The sequence below is a fragment of the Pinus tabuliformis genome, chromosome 4_2, assembly GCF_031772625.1.
Source record: "Pinus tabuliformis cultivar Carrire ecotype Pingquan chromosome 4_2, CPIR1, whole genome shotgun sequence".
In the NCBI taxonomy this organism is placed as follows: domain Eukaryota; kingdom Viridiplantae; phylum Streptophyta; class Pinopsida; order Pinales; family Pinaceae; genus Pinus; species Pinus tabuliformis.
In genome coordinates, this window is record NC_142304.1 from 765,269,866 (window position 1) to 765,282,277 (window position 12,412).

General features: G+C 40.7%; 1 protein-coding gene across 1 annotated transcript in view; it reads right to left on the reverse strand.

Moving 5' to 3' along the window:
- Positions 1–12,412, reverse strand: part of LOC149171847 (long chain acyl-CoA synthetase 4-like) — a 234,890-nt gene that overhangs the window by 113,261 nt on the left and 109,217 nt on the right. Inside the window, exons 3-9 of the mRNA XM_089424140.1 lie at positions 8,345–8,408; positions 8,115–8,204; positions 7,857–7,913; positions 7,189–7,237; positions 6,931–7,007; positions 6,760–6,799; positions 6,515–6,609 (exon numbers count right to left, since the gene is read on the reverse strand). Coding sequence (XP_089280266.1) covers positions 6,515–6,609; positions 6,760–6,799; positions 6,931–7,007; positions 7,189–7,237; positions 7,857–7,913; positions 8,115–8,204; positions 8,345–8,408 — 472 coding nt within the window. The remainder of the gene's footprint in view (positions 1–6,514; positions 6,610–6,759; positions 6,800–6,930; positions 7,008–7,188; positions 7,238–7,856; positions 7,914–8,114; positions 8,205–8,344; positions 8,409–12,412) is intronic.

Here is a 12,412-nt window from a genome sequence, read left to right on the forward strand (position 1 = left end):
CAAATGAGTTGGTCAATGGCCGCAAGATGTCATCCATTAGCCTCACGAAGGTTGCAGGAGCATTCGTCAATCTCGTCAATCCAAAAGGAATAACCAACCATTCGAAAAGGCCCTCCTTGGCTTTGAAGGTAGTCTTCCACACATCAGAGGGTTCGATTAGTACCTGGTGATATCCTGACTTCAAATCGATCTTGCTGAAATATTTTTCCCCCTTCAGTTGGTCCAGGAGGTCATCAATCCATGGGATCAGGTACCTATTACAAACAATGATCTTGTTCAGCGCCCGATAGTCAATATAATCTCCAAGTCCCATCCTTCTTCTGTACCAACACGATCGAGTTCCCACAGGGCAATGAAGTCAGACGGATGTGACCTTTCTGCAGCAGCTCCTCAATCTACCTCTTGATTTCATCGTTCTCCAAAACGGAGCGCCGATAGATTGGTCCATTGGGCAGCGGCGCAACTAGGGTTAGATCGATGGAGTGCTTGACCTGACAATGCAAAGGAACCCCTGCGAGGGAGGTGAAGATGTCCTCATACTCCTCCACGACCTTGTCCATCTGTAGTTGTCGTGCGAAGGGTCCCTGTCTAGAGGTTGTGGCCACCGTCTTCTTCTTTCCTTGAGGGCGTATCATCAGGAAAACAAATTTACCGCTTTTGGAAATGAGCTTATTACATTGTTTTGTAGTAACCAAAGAGATGGTAGTAGGCGGTGCTACCTCCGATATCCTGTACAACTTATTTCCCAAAGTAGCAATAACAACACGCGGCCTTGATTCATACACAGCATGTCGGTTCCACAAGTATGGTTGTCCTAATAATACAGCACAAACATCAAGGGGAGCAACATCACACAATACCTCATCTGTGAAGGGCTTGATGTTGTATGGAAGGCGACACTGCTGGCTCACGCGAAGATCCCGTCCTTGGTGAAGCCACCCGCTGGTGTATGGTTGTGAATGTGATGTGGTCGGTAAGCCCAACCGCTTCACGACCTCTGCCAAAATGAGGTTCTTTTGGCTCCCGCTGTCGACAATGAACTGTAGGCTCCCGCTGTCGACAATGAACTGTAGCGGGGAGCCTTTTACCCACATCTGGGAGTGGAAGAGATGCTCCTCCTCCTCTGGATCTTCGGGTTCCTCCTTTTGAATCTTCGTGGTGGCAACGGTGGCATTGGGCTCCGCATCGATAATCTGCTTCCCTTTGTCATTCCCCTTGTCGGGTTCTAACTCAAAGCAGAACATGCATCTAATTCTAAAACCTTTAGCTCGGCCGCCAGTGACTACTTGGCCCAACACTCACTTGTGTTGTGAGTGGAGCTCTTATGGAACTCACACTACTTTCCTGTGTCCTTTTTCGGCTTCGCGGCGCTGTTCTTTGCTTGCAGCTTTGGCGAGTTGTCTTGGGCCACCAAAGCCTTGGCTTTGTCCTTTGTTCTGTGGTTTGAGGGCTCCTTTCCCTTGCTTCGAATTCGCAAATCCAAAGTCTCGCTTCTTCTATTTAAACTTTTGCTCGATCTTGATGGCATATCGGTATGCCGTGCTGGGCGAGGAGATGTTCAGGAATTCTATTTCTTCCTTGATGCACTTGTGCAGGCAACCGCGGTATTTGAGTACCAAATACTGCTCTGAATCCTTGATACCCAACTTCGTGCGAACAATATGGAAAATATTGGTAAACTCCGGCACGTCTTGGTCCCTTCCCTGCCGAAGTGTGGTCCACTTTATGTATTGGTCCTCATATCTTCCGACAGGGTAGTACTACTCCTTGATGGCAGTCTGAAATGAATTCCAAGTGGGTGCGGCTGAAAACAGTGAGGTCGTACTTTCATCCTTCTGCTCGCAGTAGGTTTCCCACCAATCCTTGACGTGTGGGGCGACTTTAAGAAGAACGAAAGTAATCCTTTCTCGGCCGGAAAAATCATGAACAGAAAAATACCCTTCTAGCAGATTTAACCATTTATCTACGGCAGTTGCATCTATCTGACCCTCAAATATGGGAATGTCAAAGTTAACTTGTAAAGGGTATGACACTTCCAGAGTAGCTGCTAGAAGTAGATGTGTCACCCCTGGGAAGCCGCTAAAGGATCTGGGCAAAGTTGTCCATCATCGTGTTCCTTCATCGCTCGAGGGCCTCTTCGAGCAAGATTTTGATAGGATCTCTTGCCCCCTCATCTTTCTTTTCAACCACCATGGGAGGCCGTCGGGATTTGTGAGGCTGGTCTTGCAAAGGTTCAACCAGTTCAAGCCCTAACTCCTTATATCCCGACCTCACTGGGGACATGTAAAGAAAGACAAACAAATTACAGATCAGCATGCGTCAATCCTGCTTGCCTGAGCAGGATGATGTGGCTCTTCGTGAGCCTCTCACTACTTCTACACTGACCCTTTCTCTGGCTCGGAATGATGACGCAAGCCCTCTGAGTCACTCCTCCTCTATTGCTTTCTACTGAGGTACAGCTCTGTCTCTCTCGAGAGTTGTTTCTACTGCAAATTCTTTGATTAAATTGGTGCCTTCAGCTCTCCTGTGATCTGCAATGCTCTAATACCATGTTGAAATTTCTAAGTCTAACCCATTAGAAATTTTTCTGCACTATCTGGTTTATTTCACCTACTTGTTCAATTACTGAACAAGTTATTTAACCATATAAATACTGAAATAAACACAAATGCAGTCTCAACCATCTATAGATCATCAACTGAAAGAAATAGACAAACACACAAGGGACACCGTTATTTTTGGACAATTGTCCCTGGAAAAACCCAATTTAGGAAAACCGGTGCATCAATTCTGAGGGTTTTGTTATTAAGCAACTTTTCTTGAGTACAATTGGGTGCCAAACTAGCTCACCCGACAAAGAAATTAATCTGGCAGTAATACCTCTCTTTGGAAGCAGATATTCGGCAAGTCTGCTCCACGAAACTCTCTCCCACACCTCTATAAGGCTCTGCGTCAGCCCTCTTGGCCTCTGCGTCAGCCTACAGATACTCTGTGCTGGCTCTCTGGCCCTCTGCGTCACTCACGCAAGCCCTCTGGCCCTTTGCGTGGCTCCTGCAGGCTCTGCATAGCCTTCTCTGCCTCTGTGCTGGTCTTCCGACACTATCTCTGCCTCTCTGCTATGCACTCACTGCCCCTCGCTGCAACTCAGATCACTGGTTCGATTTCTCTCAGCAAACCCCACTCTAGAAAATCGAACTGACTGATCAACTTGGTGTATCTCCAATTGACCATCAAGCCTCTTATACTTTTTCTGTTGAGTCTTCAACGGCCGAGATTAAATCTCTAATCAACAGCTAAGATTAGATTTGGCTTGATCCATGTCATTTAGAACCTTCTAACCCAGTTTTATATTAATACCCATTAATATTTTTATTTTCCTAAGTTTAGACTTAAGAACCCATTAAAAATATTAATTATTTTAATATCTCTCTCATCGGGCAGAATTTTCCCAAACCATTTTTGGGTCTTGGAGATCTCATGTGCTTTAGCCTCTCCACCAATTTTCATGGCTAGAGCACATCCGATGCTACAAAATGTGTAGCAGATGGGGTTTAATTTATTATTATGCAGCAAATTCTAGGAGTACAATAATCTGGATCCCTAACTGGCAATCCTCTGAAAATAATTTGGCAAAATCAACTAGAGAAACTTTCTCCATTCTACAATCAATTTGGCCTCCCTCTAGCCTACTCGAACCCTATCATTGGCAAATCAGCCTACCTAGAATTCACACTGCCTGGCTTGGGAAATTCGTATTTCCTACTACTCAGCTCTAACAAAGTCGTCCAACCTCCCTCTACCTCTGGAAATGACTCATTCTACTTTTTGGGTGATCTCCCGACCTTGAACAACTGAAACGACCCTCTTCCCGGCACTCGCATTGTGTTTTCCGACTCCTTGCACTGGCTACTTGGCCTCTCTATAGAATAATTTCACCCTCCCTTTTCCTTCCTCTCCGACACTAGAAAACTACTGGGAAACTCCTCGAAATTCTCCTCTTCTACTCCCTAAATCACTGACGCCCTCCCTTTAGCTTGAACTAGTCCCTTGCTGAATCTTTGCGCATTAGGTAGCTAATTTGCCTTGCTCACTCCCTTGAGACTGTGTTTATCTCCATCCCATCGACTTACTCTTATAACCTCTCATTGGAGCTTCAACGACCACAATTAGATTCTTATCGACGGCTAAGATCATCTCAGACTTGACCCAAGTCATTTTTTGGAAATCTCTAGAGCATAAGTCAATCTCCTTAATCAATTCACTTTAATTAACCACTTTTCCTAAGTTAGACATAGAAAATATTTAAATGATGGCTAATTAATTTAATTAAGTTGTTTCACAAGCTTATCTCGTGAAATCTTTTCTAGGTTTTGGAGATCTCGTGTTCCTTAGCCTCTTAGAGTCTTAGACATAAATCGAGACTAGAACACTTGTCTAATGCTACCAAATCAATCAAAAACTAACACTCTCTCTTAGCTAGGAAGTTGTTCTCTCCGCAACATCCTTCTCCTCTATTGTCGAACCACACTGTGGTATTTGACATCTGTAACTAATGTTATTGTCCACCAAGCTATTGCGCATACTCTGATTCACTTACTAACCCTATAGTTGAACCATGCTGAAGTTGAGACTGCACTATGCCTCCTTGCACTATTTCCAACACTACTTGCATTGCATCTTCTCTCATGCTACTGCAACTACTAGATCTGAGAACTGATCTATTGACCCTGCAACTGGCTTCTACAACTATCCCTTGAGTCTCTGACTACAACTAACTTTGCTCTGTCTACTAAGTATCTGACTGCACTCAACTATCTCTGCACGCCTCTAGAATATGAATGCAAAAATACTGGTTGCTCCCTTTGCCTTTGGAATCCCTCGATCTGGAGAGATCGAATTTTTCTATCCCTCTCTGAGAAAAATTGATTCTCCTCAAGAAATTCGACCTCTTGGCCAAGGTGACTGTGCTGCCTCTGGGGTTTCGATCTGTTTCCCCTGAATGAACAAGAAACTCCCTCTTCCTTCGCTAATACGCTCTCTAGCTAATCATTTGTGCTCTGATACCATGTGAAAATTCTTAAACTGGAATTCTCTTGGAGCAACTGGAAATAATTCTCCTGTTTGTTAAATTAATTTTTAACAATTTATTTATTGTTTGCTACAACAAATACTGAATCAATCACACTCAACCTACACAAATAAAACTGCAGAAGAATAAACGTTGTCAGAAATGCTAGCACACACACAAATTAACACAGTTATTTTTGGACCAATGTCCCCGGAAAAACCCAACTTGGGAAAACCGATACAACGATTGAAGGTTTTATGATTATGCAACAATGAAATAATCTGAGTACAACTGGATGTCGAAATTGGAAATCCTACAGAGAAAAATTGGCAAGAAAAGTCTAGTGAGGTATTTTCTCACTCCACAGGCAAATCCAAGCTCTGACCTCAGCTCATATTGAGTCGTCCAAACTAGCTCTGCACAGTGACTGCATCACCCTAGCGCAGTTGCTCCTGCACTCAACTCAAAATAGCTTCTCCTCAAGTCGTCTGATCAATAGTTGTCTAGGAAAATGTCTCTCCTGACCTCTCAAACCTCTACCCAGCTTTTGGCACTGAAATTCTCCTTCTCCCCAACAAAATCGAAATTGGCCCTAAAGGCTATTACGCTGCTCTGTGTCAATGTCTCTGTGGCTCCTCTGCCTCTCTGCAAATGCACGCACAAGAACCAGAATTCTTCCTCTGACTTTCACTGTCCCTGCCTCGCTCTCACTGTTTCGATTTCTCTAGCTCTCTCTCTAGCAATTGAATGTTGCTACTCAGGGAATCAATCTGCTCAAGTGATTTCTCCAAGCCCGTTGAATTTTTCTTATAATCCTCTGTTGAGACTTCAACAGCCAAGATTAGATCTTAATCGATGGCTAAGATTATCTTGAAGTCGATCCGTGTGAGTTTTTAGAACATTCACACCATAACTTAATTAACTCTGATTAATTAATCATATTCCCTAAGTTTAGACTTAGGAAATATTTAACAATTGACTAATAATCTAATTAAGTCATTCTAATCTCTCCACAAAATTTCAAGGCTAAAACACATCCGATGCTACAAAAACTCACAATAAGAACTGGCAAACAGAACTTTTGTGTTTGCGAAAATAACAAGCATATGAGAAACAATAATAACGGTGAACAGCCTAATACATCAATCAAATTTATTGAAAGAACCAACTTATTTTCAAAAGCAAACTAGTGTGCTGCAAGCATTCTCCCACTTTTCAGCACAAATCAATTTCTAAGCTATCAGCATCAACGCTAGAATCTAGATTCAGGAAAATACAAATTTAAGAATTATAATTACAAAAAGGAAAACTGAAAAATTATTCAAATAGCCATTTCAAAAACGAGTGTCGTGACTTATATTACTTATGATCTATTCAGTTCTAAAACATTTCAAGCAATAACTTTTTTGAAAATAAGATTAAAATTAGTAGGACAAAGTTACAAACCAGCTTTAGAAACATCTTCCAGGAGTATGCTGCTATTCCCAACCTGCCAGCTTCTTCCTCTTGCTCATCAGTAATACTTGAAAAAGAGACTAAAGCTGTAGTGACCAGACAAAGGACAAAAGCATTGGCATGAGAGTACGAACACAAGTCACCACTGCATTACCCTAAAACGCTGTAGTTTAAGCAACGCCTAGCTCATGTAGAAGAATTCCTCAGAAAGTTAATAATCTGAAAGAAAAACTCACCCTTTACATGTCCAGGACCCTTTTGTATAGACTTGAATAGCTGCATAAACAACTCAAGTTTGGTTCCAAATAAGCATAAAATAAAACATTATCCACCAAACAATGTTTGTGTCAGGAAAAAAGCTGCTAGGAAATTCATCTCTAGAATGGAACAAGTATAAGGGTACCTACATTTGGGATTTTGATGTCTTGAACAAATACAATGTTGATCTCAGCATGCCTTAAGATGAACTCGACAGCATTTTCTCCTTTTGCCCAGCCAAAAGATTCAATCAAAAGAATTACAGAGTGAAAGATTAGACAAAATATTGTCACAAATGCATCCAGAAGAATTAGAAATAAGTGACTGTTTTACAAAGACAACAATAAAGAATAAATATGAAAATTGATCTTTTTGCAAATAAAAAATAATTGAAGCAAAGAATTTACCGAGTGTATCATAGAGAGGGACACAGGTAATACTATGGCCACAGCATGCCTAAAAAGCCAACTCAGCCAAATTAGTTTCTAAAATCAATTCCACACAGTGAAAATCCCGAATTATTTCACTCAGACAAAAATGTTTATCAGTTTGTGGGATGGCATTCTTAACGGTTGCAAATGCTTATTCTATTCACAACACTGTTTTGTATCTATCCATAAAGAGCATTTCAAGTAACTGTTTGCCAGGATTACTGCTACGCATCTATTTTGAAACTCTCACTTTCAAGTAATGAACATACTACCCAAATATCCGTCGCTCTGCAAAATGATGCAAACATATTCATATTTGAGTTTATTCAATCAACATATGCATAAATCTAAGTGCACTTTAGGTAGCATTTTGAGAGAATTAGAAGATGATGGCAATATGGGAAAAGAAGTCAAGGAAAACAAATGAAGAAAGAAAATTTGCAGCAAAATGAAAAGCAAAAAGTCATAAGAATCAATTTTACAAGGGAGTCAACAGAGAAATCTAAACAGAATTTTCAATACTTACAGGTTGTCATACTCATGGAATACATCTGATATATCATCTAATTAATTTCTAAGATGAGGAATGAATAAAGGAGATTACTAAAAGATAACAAAAACAAAATCTTTATTTTGTTACAAACCTCCATTGCTATAATCCATTCAGGACAATTTATTCCATAAATTCCACAGCGTCCAAACTGTAATCCACAAGACTCATTTAGTCCCTCGAAGACTAAGAAGAATAAATGCTTAAAACACATACACTGGTTGAAACAAGAAATGCATCCATAAACTCCTCCTCAATGTTCGAGAAAGAGTTCTTTTGGATGAATATGTAATATCATGCAAACTTGTACAATTATCTGGCAAATAATGTACACTGTGTTTCTTCAACTTACCGGTTCAATGCCACATGTACGCATAGCAGCTCCTACATTCAACACCTGATCAAAGACCTCCCCATATGTTTGCCATACATATTTGCCTGCCTGTAAATGATACATTTCAGTCAGTGATTTAACAAGAGTTTGCAAAGAAACAAACAAAGTGGCTTTAGCATGGTGGTGAATGATATAGGCTACATGGAAAAACCAAAAAAAAAAGTAATGTGAAATAATGCAATGCTTACCTTTCCATTATGAATTTCCCTGTGCCCAACCATCCTCCTAAAGGAGTTTTTTTTACAAGCAGTGCTGCAAATAGAGGGAATGCACTTCAGCTTTATAAAACACAGATTCCATGTTCAATGACAAAGTAACATCCAGTTTTGATATTTACACTTAAAATTAAGAGTTCCTACAAAACTTCGTCAAAAACCAAATAAAAACCAGCAATTTTATATTAAGTGGTTCCAAAATCACCATCATGATGAGAACTTTTATGTCCATATGCTATGTAAGATGTGATCGTCATGTTTACACTATTGTTGTATGACATGTTAGTGTTGTTTTTATGTTAATAAAACATTTCCTACTAGCACTTAAAGTGATAAGGTCACTTATGCTCTGCTATGTAACTGACTTGTAAGTGTAGAATCCTGGAAGGTGTCGTATCATTCACTTCAATTTTTAAAGGTTAAATTTATAAGAATGGGTCCTTGCACTAAACGACACCACACGTGCATATAACTTATTCTCATGAATCAGAATATACAACTGAAATCATACCCTGAGTAAGCTATTTGTGTTTTGTTTTTGTTCTCATGAATTGTCACCCAATACTCACCACCATGCTCCACCTAAACTACATCCATTTAGTATCTCAGATAAGATCAAGCCACTCCTTGCCCACGCTTAGACTTGGTTCTTCTAGAGATGAATTTAAATACTCCTTCAGGGTCTAGCCTACATTCACAGAACTGTCCACCAATCCCTATTGAAGTTTCAATCCCTTATGATTGTCAATTTAACCAGCAGTGCATTTCACCTTCTGAAAAGACACCTGTTCAATATCTACTCATTTGAATTATTCAAGAGTTATTCAACGTTCCCTCTGTGTGAATTTTACACAAGTTTCAATTCCTCTTTGTTTATCATTGTCCCTTTTAGAACAATATGAATTCTGAGTTAGTCTTACAACCCTATCTCAATTCTCACAATTAAATTAGCAATAGATTTGTGTCATGTCCCCAAATAATAATTTTGCTAAGGGAATTCTCAATTTTGTAATTTTGGTGATTAATAAATATTCTTGGCATATAAACTTAGGAAAAGTAGGTTGTAGAGGCTCAATTTAAGTTTTGGAGAGAAAAGAAAGATAAACTTGGGAGAAAACAAAAATTAAAGTGGTAATGGGATGTGGGGACCACTCAAAAAGGAAATTCGACCTGTTACTAACCACCAATGGGTGACCCCTATAGGAGAAAATTTCTCCTAAATTTGTCTTCAGTGGGAGCCAACAGCCACTTGCAACCACCAGATAGCTCGATGTGCGACTATTCTCTGCCACCCGAGCCAGCAATTGTGTGCTCTCCCCTATTTGTTATGATCGCATGTTTGAAGGTGAGCCTTGCAATCCTGAAGGAATGGCTTTTCATTATGTAATTGGGTGTTTATGTTTGATTTCCTTGGGCACATTTGGACATAGATAAGTGGGGGGATTCGGTGGAAAGAATGGGCTTGGATTGTACTCTTGTTCCCTTGTCCCAACTTGGTGGTTAATCTTGTATCCTAATCCCAAGGGATCTCCTCTATTGGCTCTTGGCTTTAGGAGTGGCACTACATGGGAAACCCTGATTTTGGTTGTGTGGTCCCGCTTCCCGACACCATACATCTCACTCCCCTCCGCTCATTATAACCCCATTTCACACTTTTCCCATCTGCGTCCACATTTTTCCATTGGGCACACAAGGAGTTAGCCTTCCCCTCCCCTTGCCCACACCTTGGTTCAGGCCTAGAACAATTCCCTAGAGGTCAATGCAACTAAAAAGAAAATTAAAAGCATCATTGGCCACTTACAACAAGAAATGTACCACAATGCAAAAGATGGTCGGGGCATAAGAATTCAGTGTGTGGGCAAAATCCAAACTTGAGCTCTACCCCTATCATTATAGCCATCACCCTGGTTCCTAGGGCCCCTATATTTGCCCCCTACATCATTAAGGAACCCAAGAATGTCCTAACCCTTGGTCAACGATGAACTGCCCAACCTTAAGGGGGTAATCACTGATATATCATACACATCATGCTCTCATCCCCCGGAGCCCCGAGCAGTTAAAAGAAAGAAAAATCAATAAAAGGAAAAAGGCATATGAAGAAGGGTGGAAAAACAAAGGTCAGGGTAACTCAAGTACCACGATTGCTCCTTCCTACATCTATACACCCAATGTGTGGGCTTCCCCATTATTTCACAAGACCCCTGCCATTTGACAAATGTACCATGGACCTGTTACCTCTATTGAGGTTGAAACCACCTAATAGGGTCCCCTTTATTAACCTCTCTTGTTGAGCAAGGAAACACTTGTATCCTCTGAAGCCCATTTGGAAGGGCATGCCACTATGAAGTGTCCACTTTTGCCCCTAGTTAGCAAGCTTATTTACTCAATTGCACTAATTAATTGTTGTACTAGAAGGAGAGGAGACACATTGATCTTATGCAGGATTGCAGGTGGGTATCCATTTGGACTTCGTCTCCTTATACAGGGCCTAAGTCCCCCATAGGTTCCATAATGGAACTTGTACGGTGAGCGTTGAGAGCCATGGGCCTCTTCCTCAGCAAAGAATAGATTGACAATCCATGGGCTTCTTTAGCACCACATGTTTCTTGTTTGTGCCCTAGTTACACAGAGATGATGATGCACTTGGATGACGGCCACTTACTTGCACTTGGCACTTGGCAACTGATCCAAGGCCCAGATGGGGTGTTGTCTCATCCAAAGAGAAATGGGAGGGCATGTGTCATCATTCTAGCCCTTATTGATGGAGCAACAACATTTTTGATCCAATTGGAGACCCATGAGACCATTGATTGTGCCCCACAACCACTTAGGAGCACCACGAATGTTTGGCTTGAAAATCAAGGGGCAACCCCACTGGTCATCATTTGGGAAGCCCTCCTCTTCATCATGGCACATGGAGGACTTATCTTGGCCTTCCAACGGCCCTTTCCACCATTATTCTATCATTTCGGCCTCTTTAGGAAGGCTTATTTTATACTTTTGAGCTATTTGGTGGGCTTGTCACCAATAGGGTTGTTATTTTGCCCATTAAAACATTTTTAAGGGCTTCATTAGGCTAATTAGGCTATTCGAACTTATGAGAGGCTCATATAAATTGAAGGAGAACCTCCTTTGTAACTCATAATCACTTGGATTTGGGATCTCTCTCTAAAGAATTCACACCTGCAATTTGTGGAATGATTAGGATGATCAAATGCATTTTGACGCGTGGAAAGTTTTTGCTATCTCTCTTGGAGCTTCTCTTAGGCAAGATTGTGGAGGGATATACTCTTCTTTGTTTTATAAGTGCAATATAATGCTATGTTTTTGTTTTAATAAGTGTCTAATGCATGGAATTATTTTCTTATGGTGAAATAATGGGCCCTAATTAATGCGAATTGGTGGAATCATTGAAGCTATTGAGAATTTTTGCATGTGTTACTCATTGGATAAAGAATGAATGAATGTTCCTAGAGGATTATGTGTATTTGAATCCTTGAAACTCCATAACCTTTGGCTTCGAAGTATAAAAGTCTAAAGTTGTCGTGTAGTTGCATCCATAGTTAGTGAAGTTGCTTCTTTAGACCTCCTTGAAGAGCTAAGTTCCCAAATCTTCATCATTTTGACTCCAATCTTCCCAATAGCCTAACACTGGTCCTAGATCCTTGATGACCAACCCTCAACCATTTTTCCTTCCTTCTTCTAAATTTCTTCCCTAACCCTAGACGGCTAGCTAGGGCCTTGTATGAATTGCATTAGAGAGATGACATTGAAAAACTAATTGGATAGGTTATTGTGTTGTTGTCCTCTCTAGTGACCCTCAAATTTTGAGACAATTCCCACAGCTAGTTTGAGACAAAACTCAAACCCTAGCTCTAAAATTGATTCTATACTTGAACTTTGGTTAGCTTCGTTCCAAAGGTCTTTTGCTCTTGAAAACTCAAAGGAAGTTAATCATTCGTTGACCTTTCTCATCCTTGCTTGACCTAGTAATCGCATTAAGAGTCAATCTCTCGAAACCCCAGGCATTGCTTGTATTTA